General features: G+C 35.2%; 1 protein-coding gene and 1 long non-coding RNA gene across 3 annotated transcripts in view; both read left to right on the top strand.

The window, feature by feature from the left end:
- Positions 1–229: 229 nt before the first annotated feature.
- Positions 230–1,455, top strand: LOC138129690 (uncharacterized). Its single transcript, XR_011159345.1, has 4 exons — positions 230–847; positions 911–1,051; positions 1,112–1,259; positions 1,320–1,455. It is a non-coding gene; the product is annotated as an uncharacterized lncRNA (long non-coding RNA).
- A 9,660-nt stretch (positions 1,456–11,115) lies between these two features.
- Positions 11,116–12,351, top strand: part of LOC138127735 (fatty acyl-CoA reductase wat-like) — a 220,339-nt gene continuing 219,103 nt past the window's right edge. The window contains exons 1-2 of one of the 2 annotated variants that reach the window (XM_069043806.1): positions 11,116–11,201; positions 11,422–11,579. In XM_069043806.1, coding sequence (XP_068899907.1) covers positions 11,194–11,201; positions 11,422–11,579 — 166 coding nt within the window. In that variant the 5' untranslated portion in view covers positions 11,116–11,193. Of the gene's footprint in view, positions 11,202–11,421; positions 11,580–12,351 lie in introns of those variants that run through there. The other variant, XM_069043807.1, reaches the window with a different exon arrangement.

Raw genomic sequence — 12,351 nt, 5'->3', positions numbered from 1 at the left:
AGAGGACTGGGTGTATCGCACTGACCGGTAGTTTTTTCATACATTTTTGTTGCAATTATAGCAAGGTGTCGAGCAGGAAAGTGTCTTTGTCACCCTCACCCTCGGGTTCACGTTCCGGTGACCCCGTCGTCGGGCCAAGACGCAAACGCCTACGTCGTTTGTTTATTTCTGCCGCTGCGCCGGTCGAATTAGTATATTAAGTATAAAGAACGGTAATGACAATGTACGGATCGCAGACAATTGTTTGGAGGAGGAGCTTGTGACGACTCCAATATTGTCTGAGATCCGTACATTGTCATTAACGTTCGTCATGCTTATGAGATTTTTTGCGCGATTGAATATTTATTACAAAACATTCCTAACTAGAATGCAATGCGATACGACGCCCTTCACATCGTGTTGCCACAATGTCGATTTTTGTATCGCGTTTCTAAGGCAATCTGCAAACAACTACCGCCATTGCAGTTTTTGTGCGCAAATATCGCCAGTTGTGTTGAAAAACAAGCAGTAAAATGAGTGATATTAGTGATTCCGAAAACGAAGTGGATATTGTAGAAGAAACTTTGAATGTGGGGTGCGTCACAAATAAAGAATTTTTGAAACTAACGACCTCAACGTGTAATTAAGAAGACAAGGAAAATGTGTAGTATGAAAATTTTGATAATACTAATGTCGCGGCAAGTTCACTAATATTATTTCATTGCAGCGGCAAGGAATGCCGACCACAAGAGCCGTGTGAGTTTCCAGAAAGTGCTAACATCTTGTCTTCAACTTCTGTCTACATAAATCAAGAATTTTCGAAACCAGCGAACTCAATATGAAATCAAGAAGACAAGGAAAATCCGGGGTATGAACATTTTGACAATTCTAATGTCGCGGCAAGTCTGTTACTAAAATTGTTTCATTGCAGCGGCAAGGTAGGCCAACTACAAGAGCCGTGTGAGTTTCCAGAAAGTGCTAACATCTTGTCTTCAACTTCCGTCTACATAAATGAAGAATTTTCGAAACCAACGATCTCAGTGTGTAATCAAGAAGACAAGGAAAATGTGGGGTATGAAAATTTTGACAATGCCAATGTCGCGGCAAGTTTGCTAATGCTATTTCATTGCAGCAACAAGGAAAGCCGACTACAGGAGCCGTGTGAGTTTCCAGAAAGTGCTAACATCTTGTCTTCAACTTCTGTCTACATAAATGAAGAATTATTTTCGAAACCAACAACCTCAGTGTGTACCTAATCAAGAAGACAAGGAAAATGCGGGGTATGAAAATTTTGACAATGCCAATGTCGCGGCAAGTTTGCTAATGCTATTTTATTGCAGCGACAAGGAAAGCCGACTACAAGAGCTTTATGAGTTTCCAGAAAGTGCCCCCACATCTTGTCTTCAACTTCCGTCTACATAAAAATTATTATAATAATCGATTAATTTTGAATAAACTTTACTTACCGTTCTAGAACACCAAAAATTACTTACCATCGAGTTTATCGTTAGTAACGAGTAAACAGAGCTTACCATCTTGGAAACAGACGTGGTAAACAACCAAATAGAGTACAATCGCGCAAAAAAAATGAATAAATAGATGTATTATACATAGTACATACTCGTAGTCCTAAGTTTATTATAACGTTACAGTACTAGATCTATGTAGATCTATGTGCGTCTGTTAGGGATATGTTGTTATACGATAACAGTTTACTTTAGTTTTATCTGCATATTGTGATAATGTAATTTATGGCTATCAGACCATTCACTACCCCTGGTCCCGCTTTTATATTTTAGCTAAGACTACCTGCAAAAGGGACAGGGATAGTGAAAATCTGATAGCCATAAATTACATTATAACAATATTATTTTACTTTTATTATTGTTATGCAGGCACATATTTTAATCTGTGATCTTTATAATTTAAATAAATGTTACTATTATCCAACTTTTTCGTTTACTGTGTTAGGTTACACCTATCCCTTTTGTCTGTACAGAACAATTATTATAGGATACCAGAATCAGACAATTTTATGGTTATATAACACGTGTGTTTTCAAATCATACGAGATAAGGTTAGTCCAAGAGGCCGTCACCTCAACAATTAATAACAATGATGCTATCCAAAAAACCAGTCCTCTTCCATTTAACAAAAAAAAAAACGGTTCATGTCACTTTGTAGAACCCGCCCTTGAACAGATGGTTAACAAATTTTGGGAATTGGGCTCTTTTGAAAAGGAAACAGTAATAACTCAAGATGACGCTCTCTGTGAGCGATTATTTGTTGACCGTCATAAACGATCAAAGACGGGTAAATATGTGGTTTCATTACCATTCGCACAGGAAAACTCTAATTCAGGTACCTCTCGAGCGGGTGCTGACGGGAGCTTTAAAACGATTTTTGCACAGAAAACCGATCCTTCGGAGAATATAAAAAATACATATCACTAATACTTCCGAAATCGAAGAAGGATGTCCAGTTATATGCACAAAGGCAAACGAATCCACTGAGTTGTTAAAATATTGATCTTTCAATATATTAAAACGATTTTTGATTATATATTTTATATATTGTATGTATTACATATTAAAATGGGTTCAGTAATACTTAATTTTTCAACATAAAGACGAAATTGGTGAAAACAACTAAAGTTGACTCAAGTTGCAAAAAACCAATTTGGATTTGCAACAGCAATTTTATGGCATTAGTCGTTTGAAATTACTTTAAAACTGTACTTATATGGAAAATATTCAACCCAAACTATGATTTTCTGGTCCCTTTCTGCCCTTATCTGTTTCAAAAATATGAAAAAAATGCTGTTGCAAATGACAAGTTGTTTTTTGCCACTTGAGTCAACATTACATATTGTTTATTGACAAAAAAAACACAAAAATTGTTAAAAAAAACAATTAATTGTTGTTAAAAAACATTTTTAGAATCTGCGTCTCTAATAGGTCTATTATTGTATTCAATTTGGAGTCGTTTATGGCTATCCAGTGGCGGTTTTTCAATAAGGGCTGCAGAGCTGCAGCACCGGCTCATAATTTGAAAAAATAATTTATGTTATTATTGTATTTTTTAATTCAAGATTTGCCAAAAGGAAATAATATCTGCATTTTTCCGAGCATTTTTCATTCACTCGTCAGACTCAGCTGCAATCTATCAACATTCACTATTTTGAATTATATCGGCAATCCACAATACATTCGTTATCCGTGTCCTGCCTCGTGACGTCAGCTAGCCGTTGCAGCCGACCTATACACGTCAAAATCGTCAATTCAATGCATTTCAGAGCCTGAATATCATACTTGGCCTTGAGTTGACCAATGAACGTCAAGTAATATATGCATGTTTTGCATGGGCTCGGAGCTGCAAGTCGTGTAGCCAGATAGTGTGACGCGAATTAGTAGATGAACAAGTCAACGGCTCGTTTATTTAGGATTGACTTTGCGTCACGTGCCCGCCGCTTCCTAATTTTCAGTGGATTGTTGTTTAACATTAAATAATAAAAATGGATATTTTATCTAAATATCAAAACTTTTCTCGTCTAAATATTGACGAAAAACTGGAAATAAAACGAAAAGGAGGTCCTAAACCTGAGTTAATTATCGAATGCTCTCAGTGTGTAATCAAGAAGACAAGGAAAATGCGGGGTATGAAAATTTTGACAATGCCAATGTCGCGGCAAGTTTGCTAATGCTATTTCATTGCAGCGCCAAGGAAAGCCGACTACAAGAGCTTTATGAGTTTCCAGAAAGTGCCCCCACATCTTGTCTTCAACTTCTGTCTACATAAAAATTATTATAATAATCGATTAATTTTGAATAAACTTTACTTACCGTTCTAGAACACCAAAAATTACTTACCATCGAGTTCATCGTTAGCAACGAGTAAACAGAGCTTACTATCTTGGAAACAGACGTGGTAAACAACCAAATAGAGTACAATCGCGCAAAAACGTATTTTGGCGTATTTTTTTTGAAATACTACGATTTAATAATGGTTTAAAGAAAAAATTTAAACGTGGAAAAAATTCAAAACTAATGCAATTTTAGGCAGACAAATGAACTAATTAGAGAAATTCACTAACAGTGGACTACATTTTATTTTTTGAGAAAACTACTCATTTTAACGAAAAACTTCATTTAGGTTTCAAGCCACATTTTTCGTAAGGAGTTCATCCTGAAATTTATTCCCAACCATTTACTAACACCCTGCATAGTTACTATAGTTTGTATTCGTTTTATTTTATTTATTATTATACTTGGACTTGGGCTCTGCAGCACTGCCAAGTCCTAAAGTCACGAGCCGCCACTGTGGCTATCTTTTAAAGCACTCGTAGCTTAATAGATCTCTAAGAAAATTTTTATAAATATTTCAGTGTATTATTGTCATTTACACCAAAAAAAATTAATACAAAATTTCCTAGAATTTGAAAATTTTATTTTTTTCTTTAAAAATTAACACAAGGGTGCAAATTCTAAAAAATAACATAAAAAACTGGTTTTATCAGGCCGACAGCCGTGAGTTTTAGCATTTTCTCTCACCGGATGTGTAATTGATATAATTCTTTCGTTGAATATCCAACAAGAATGCATTCATTCTTTAATAGTCGTGGAGAAACACTTTTTTTCCTGTTATTCGATTCAGATGAAATAGTAGGAAAGGGGTACATATGCATTATCTAGAGAATGAAAAAGAAATGAAAAAATGACACGTCAAATATTTTTGGTTAAATAAAGTGGTACTTGAGAACAATAAGGTTTAAAAGATATTTTCTATTTTCTGTTTAATTTATCATCTTAATAGTAGTAGTAGGTCTTACGTCTTACGAAAATTTAAAAAAATGTCTATATTAAAATATTATTTAGATTTCTCTGGAGTGAGTGTAAGTGAGCCAACGCAAGCTAGACGGGGCTCGAAAACCTTCTAACAGGATTGATTATACCCATAGTAAAAAATAATATATTTCCAGTTTCCATGTATAGGTTAGGTACCCAAAGCTTCGGGTAGACAGGAGGTCGTTAAAGGAAGCGGTCCAGTTTGAATCCACCTACCGGTCAATAGAGATAACAATAATTGTGCTTGAACACCAACCCTCCTTATTTCTGCAAAGAAATTGAAGTCTGTAAAGGGAAGGCTAGAAGGTTGGTGTGTTGCCTATACGCCAACTATCAGAGTGTACCAGTTCAGAGCCATCTTGCGTTTGTGAAACGTAATATTTTTAGGCATTGTACAACCTTAAAGGGGTTTTATTTTATCGTTATTGAACTTTGCGCTTGGTTCTCTTTTATTTGATCATTGTTTAATGTTGCGCTTTGTTTTGTTTATTTTATCATTGTTTAATGTTCCGTTGTGGTTTGTTGAATTTTTCGCATCGTTTAATGTTACGCTTTGTTCGATTGAATTAAACGCGGGTTTTTCTTTGTGTTGTTGCTAGATTTCGAAAAAGTTAAAGTAAAATGTTGTAAGTGCGCCCCTATGGGAGTTAGGTTTCAATCAGGAAGTCGTGGGGTTGTCTAGTCAAATTTCTGTGGAAGCTACGGTTATTTAAAGCCGTTAGCGGGGGCGGACCTAAGTCTTCGCTTATGCGGCGGCGGGATGTTTTCGTGAAGCTTCCGTCGAGGTTATAGGGACTTCGGGGTCTTGTCGGGAAACGGTTGGTTGGGGACGGTGGATCTAAATATTCGCTTATGCTGTTCAGTGATGCTAATCGTACTATGGCGGACAAAAAATTTTGAACGATCAAATTTTGGCATATCAAAAAATGTCAATGTAAGCTGCCCTTTACTGTTATTGTGACGTTTATAAATTAAGTCGAAAAATTGACAGTTTGAAGTAAACGTCTCTCAAGTTTATAATAATAATTTAGTGATACAATGCCAGCCGTATCTGAATTTACTAAAGCCAAAATAGTAACCCTTCACCAGAGGGGTATGTCGTATGGGCAAATTTCGACGAATTTAGGGTTATCGAAGGGCACTATCCATGCTATTATGCGGAAGTGGGAACACACTGGGACGGTGGTTCGGCGTCCAGGTTCTGGAAGAAGGCGGGTGTCTTCCGTGGAACAGAACGCGGCACCCCCGAACTATCATCGAAATCTGTGCCTGTCCACGAGGAATAGATTGCTCTTGGTTGTACAACAAAATGGGGCAATGATCAAATATTGACTTCTTCAGTTTTAGTTGTAAAGTTTTTTTATTTTAAACTTTTAATTTTATGTTTAATAAATACATGTTATAATTTGTTAGTACTGTGGATTGATCTGTACTTTGAATTTTTTGATATTTTCGTACCAAAATACAACCTGTTGGGTCTTTCTGTCTTGACGTAAATAGAACTAAATTTGGTTTCATCTATGATGAAGACATTCCTGATTTTGTGTTGATGCTAAACCTCTAAGGCTGTTGCCTAGTGGTTGGCCAAGCAATGGTAAAGCGTGCTAAACGGATTCTAATTATTTTTCCACAGTTTTATGTTTGAAGCTATGGTGACTATATTTTTTGTTAAACATTAACGTATGTCACCGGGCTACTGTCTCAGTTTTTTGAAAAATCGCTTCATTCTTTTTAAAAAAATTAATAACGTTTTTCAGTAATTCTAATTATTTTTGCTCAATTTTTTATTTAGAGACTATTTAAAAAGTGCATTGGATTCAGAAGAACGTATCTCATGGGGCTACTGTCTCAGTTTTTGGAAAAACAAATTAGATTGGAAGCAAAAAAATAAACAAAAGCCTCAACAAAACACGTAAAATTCGGTTATTAGGCAGTCCACTATACTTCTCAACTACCTGCAGCCCCTGGAGGTCGTAAACTCGGGTTGTCATAATCACTACTTAACGTCCGCAATGCAACTTTTGTTGGGAAGATACTTACACTGGGCTCACGGGTACACCCTCGGGGCAGGCCCGGCGTGCCGCGATGGTCAACTTATGAATCCCATTTTTAAAATATACCTGAAAGCAGATGGCCGGATTGCCGCGGTGCGGTATCATAACCTTTTTATCTTTTTAACAAAGTAAACCAATCACTAATGCTAATAATAGCGAGTAATTGAAATACCTAATACCTACATATAACACTTTTTTTAATCGAGCACCAATTATACAGGTGTCCAAAAAAACTAAATTCACGTAAAGCCCTAACGACTTCAAGGTTAAACTGTCAAATATTTTTTGTCTTTTTCACTTTTCAATATCAAATTTGATGTATAAAAATAAAACAGCCCGTTAGGTGTTGCTTAGTGACACTTTCCGGCTCTGATATTGTTATTATAATTTACTTACCGGACTCAAATTGATGATGCAATTGAACATCTACCGGATAGTATGAAATAAAAATTTAAACTATGTACCGGGTGTCCCATCACTTATGACAAGCACGAAAATGACTTTAAAACTAAATTATATTTATACGAAAGTATTATAGATGCATAAATACTGTTCACCGCCACAAAAATTGGGTATTACTTTTTTGTTAAAATTAATTACCTAGGTACAGCAGTCAAAAAACTATCACTTTAAAAATTAAATTTTGTTCGATGCAGTTCAAATTTGATACACGTTATGAAACCATAATACATAGAGAAAATCCGTGATTAGAATTTAATGAAAATGTTTTGATGTAAAGATATTTGGTTTATTTAATTTGGGGCGTTTTACTTTATGAAAATGGATTGAAAAAAATTAAATTAAGAAACCTAAGTTAAAATAGGTATAATTATTATTAACCTAAAAACTATATAATCTCAGAATGTGACACTCAAAATGCAATCACAAAACGGAAAATATTTATCCCAATTATACATTCATAAAGTTTTCTGTTCCCATCCATTCCATTATCGAACCCGGTATCGGTCGTTTGGGCCAAACTACCTGCGTCTAGTAACGTCGAGTAAACGGCCAAGCTGTAGGTAATTAGTTGTTCTCAGTAACGATTGAATATAGAATATTAAAACCCCTACTAATTTATACAGAAACTATAATTTTTTCCAATAAATGTCTAAATGATTCTGACAGAGTTCTAAGTATTTTTCTGCAATTGGAGAAAAGTTGTAAGTATGTATTATCCGATAACAGGTTTTTTTTTAATGGAAATGATTTGTACATACAGGTAATGAAAACGGGCGCTATTGTAATCCTACCTTTCTTACGCTAAATAATCCCTAGGATTAGGAAAATAAGATTCAATCTCTGAACTCTGAAGTTATGGTCCAATTTTTACCCTTTTGGGATGACGTCACGATTTCCTTTCTCGCTTTCTTTTTATTGAAACAACAGGAACAAACAAAAAAATGCGATGCGTTTATTTATTATTGATTACTTGTGGTTATTTTATGCTCTTGTCAATTTGACATTTTTTTATTTTTCACTTATTAGTTATTACATTGATTACAATCGTAAACTTTCGAAGCAATTGTCAACAAAATTGAAATTTGATAGTTATTTTTGATCAATCCAAATTTATTTCTGATCCTAGAGTCCAATTATTACCCATTTGCGATGACGTCATTATTTAGTAACTTCACGTATGTTTGAGCTAGGATCAGAAACTAATTTGAATTGATCATAAATAACTATATATTCCGGACAAAAAATGTTGTCCACCTTTTTCCTATCATTTTACAAAAATTTGGTGTAGTTTAAGCTTTATTGTCATTATGATTGACGTTTGCAAATTAAAATTTGAAATTTATTAATGATTAAATTAAGGTAATTCTTATTTGTTTTTGTCTTTGTATTTTTACCAAGTAAAGATTTATTGGACATGACCTTCATAAATGTGACTTTTGTAATGTAACTAAATTAAAGGTGCTTTTACAAATGCACAGCTCACTTGATGAACATTTATATGAAATCAATTATAAAGATAGCAGAGATACGAAAAATCTGACACTGTCAAAGTCATAGCCTTTACATTTGTATTAATCATTGTCCGTTATTTTCTTCAAAAGAATTTTCTGCAAGTAAGATATTCAACCACTAAAGTGCACAGATAAATACATCCAAACTACAAGAAATAAGAAAATCTAAAATTTGCCAACAAATTTGTTCACAATACGAAGATTTAATGCTCTTGTAAAATGCTAATTTTATGACTGACGGGTCTCGAGAGGGTACCTGCTGCAGTGTTTGACCGATCCAAGAATTCTGAATACTTCTGCAACTTGAACTACACCTCGCCCAAAAGTTTTATTACTGTGCAACATCCCTAAGAACTAGATAGGTAAAGTTCTCCCAGAGCTGCAGCGGTTTTATGGCAGGGTACCATTGTATAAACGTTAACAACACCGACAATAGGTTTAAACCGCAAGTACAACCCCTAATCGTAAATTCGTCTACGTACTACCCTGTAAACTGACAGGTATAGAACGAAAATGATGATTGACAGGGGTCTGTTTATGTCGGGTATCGGCATCTCAACAGCCGTAATAATTACTATTGCTCTGCCATAAAACCGCTGCAGCTCTGGGAGAACTATACGTATTTACATTCTACACCACTCGATAGCCTAGGGGCTGCAGCGACTTTCGCAATTTCGACGGCAAAGACGAAACGATTAAGATTCATCCACGTTCACCATTCGTGAGCCGACATAGGCACACCAAAATTTTTGTGTTAATCTATGATTGACTAATCTGTCACTGGTGACATGACAAGAAAGGCAAAAATAAAAAATGAGGTTAGTTGACCATAAAGCCAGTTTTACATTTATATGTCAAAGGAATAACAAGTCGTTCAAAATTTTTTGTCCGCCATAGTACGACCCCGAGACGCTCTGTCACTCTTGCTTGGTCGGCGAAATAGTCTGACGTTCATTAATACCCCGAATATTTATAAACGTCGCTTGCTCTCAAGATGTTTCAGATTATTCTTCTGAGTCCCCTCGCGGCCGAAAGTTTGTTACCTCCAGCTCTAAGCTCCCGTTGGCGTACCTTGACCGCGTAGTATCTAATTAAAATTGGAATTGTCATAACCAATTGTAAATATGAGTAATACCTGGGATACGGTTTTGGAGAGGGTTTTTTATCCGTCCCTGTCTGTGATAACTGCATTATGAATTTGTTACTTATGTTTTTTGTTGCAACCTTTAACTTGTCATTGTTGTTGTCATTTACCCGTTGTGTTTGTTTTAAATGTTGCTGTATTAATCTTGTTGTTTGTGCTTTGTAATGGCCTCAGCTAGTTAAGTTTCTGTACTTTGTTATACTTGGCCCCCGTTAATTTTGGATTCATTTCATTCGTTCATCGGAAATCAACGTTATCACAGGCATTTTTCAATAAGAGGTATTTTGCGCCTCTCACATGTGGTTTTATTTCGCGGCACTCTTCCAACTGGAACCCTCACCGTTTGCATTCCGAAGCTTTTTTTCCGCCAAAAGAAAGACACAACGTAGGGCTCCTCCGCTTCGATGACGATCACGACCACATTTGTTACCGTTTTGCGCAGGTTCGAATATTTGGCGGAAAAAGTAATGTATTCAGATCATTACAATATTACCTTTAAAATAACGTTGTATTGTTAAAACTGCTCAATAAAGGTCGTAAATAGATTATAATCATGTTAATACATACAATACATTAAATATTACCTAAAGGATTCTAACTAATTAATTTTCGAACTGAAGCTATTTTTTCTTGAGTCCGTATTAGCTTGCGGGTTTCGTCACATTACGTCAGTTGTGGAAGGTTAACGCAATTTTAAAATTAACTTTTTTCTTTTCGCCATGGTAAAATCACCCAGGAATAGAATTTTATTAAAAAATTTGTGACTTTATTTCACACGTCAAACTAACATTAGTAACATTCAAAATTAAAAACGTCAAATCGCTCTCAATCGCTCTATCACGAATAATAAAACACGATAACGTAAAAATTACAAGGAAAGGAGGCGCAGGCTTGCAACGTGACAACAATTTGGCAGGGAAAATCCAACGTGAATGGACTTTATTACTGACTTAATTCCCTTCCAATAGATTGTTTGCAACTCAGTTGACATTATATAGTCAAATGTAACTTGTAATAATCAAGCAAGAACGTAATGTGTTATTCAAAAATTCCATTTTTGCCTTCAAATTTAGTTGTTGCGAATTGTAGAGGTCGCAGTGGTCGCACATTATTTGGTAATTGGCGATGGGCGAAGGGCGACCGTCGCGTCTGGCGTCTCGCGTGAACACGTGATTGTTGTTTTGGTGAGAGTGCGACAAATGAAAATGTAAGTTTTCATATTTTGTTTATTATGTTCATTATTGATAACATTGTTCATTATAATGGCAATACCCGTGTAAATGTACTAGCTTGTTTGGTTCTGGTTAAAATTTGCTGTTTGAGAATGTAAAGCGAGTAGCGCCATTTTTAGGTTAGGTATATAAACTTTTTGCAAAATCGAATTTTCCGCTGAACGTGTTTATTATTTATTCTGTTATATTTTACAGAATGAACTGTGCCGATCAAAGGACCGTTGTGTGTGGTTTTAGAGAAATGAGTGATCGTTCAGGATTTGGTATTTTAATGCCAAGTTGTACAAAAGGAGGTATCAGCTTCGTAAGTCACTCGAGGAGACTTGAAGCAATTAGTAACTCACCACTGAATGGTAAGTAGTTAAGCGCTTCATTGTGGCTTTCTCAGAATGTGGTAAACATGTTGAGTAAGTGGATATGTATCTAATTATACCAGGTCATTGTTGCTGTAAATATTGGACCACATTGACAATAGGTGAATTATTTCACATGTTAGTTGCATTCTTTGTAAGAAACTACCCTACATTTGTGTAGTGCAAGATAGCTCAATTTGATTTTCAAGAATAGGAAAGATTTACCCAATGAAAGATATAGGTTTTAAATATGATCGGAAGCAGTATTAACTAATATGTCATGTTGATTTGCATATAGATGGCCTAGTACAATTGCGGCCACAGAACAGTTTACATCTACAGTTCATTCATTTTCAATATATACTACTATAGTGAAATTTTTTTAATAAACAATTGTCAGTGTCAAAATGAAGTAAAAAACCATACTGTACCACCCTAAAATTTGGACATATGGACCAGCTGTATAACAATTTGACACGAAATCATGGTTAAGGTTATGTTCACTTCACTTCCCGTACCTTTCTTCCGTGAATTCATTTTCAAAACAAATTTAATGAGAAATCAGGAGAAACCTTTTCGAATTTGAAATAAACTCTCGCTCGTTAGGGCGCAGGCTCAGTTACATAAAAAAATGTTGACACTCAATGTGACCAATCGTATTATCATGAAAATCACAGTTGGGCTCATACCAACAAGACAACGTTTTGACAATGGTTTATTAAAAAAATTCAACTATAAATCTAGTGATTTTATTAACTTTTGTGGTGTAATA

The sequence above is a fragment of the Tenebrio molitor genome, chromosome 4 (genome assembly GCF_963966145.1).
Source record: "Tenebrio molitor chromosome 4, icTenMoli1.1, whole genome shotgun sequence".
Lineage (NCBI taxonomy): Eukaryota > Metazoa > Arthropoda > Insecta > Coleoptera > Tenebrionidae > Tenebrio > Tenebrio molitor.
The sequence above is the reverse complement of the archived record's forward strand: the minus strand, read 5'-3'. Positions and strand labels throughout refer to the sequence as shown.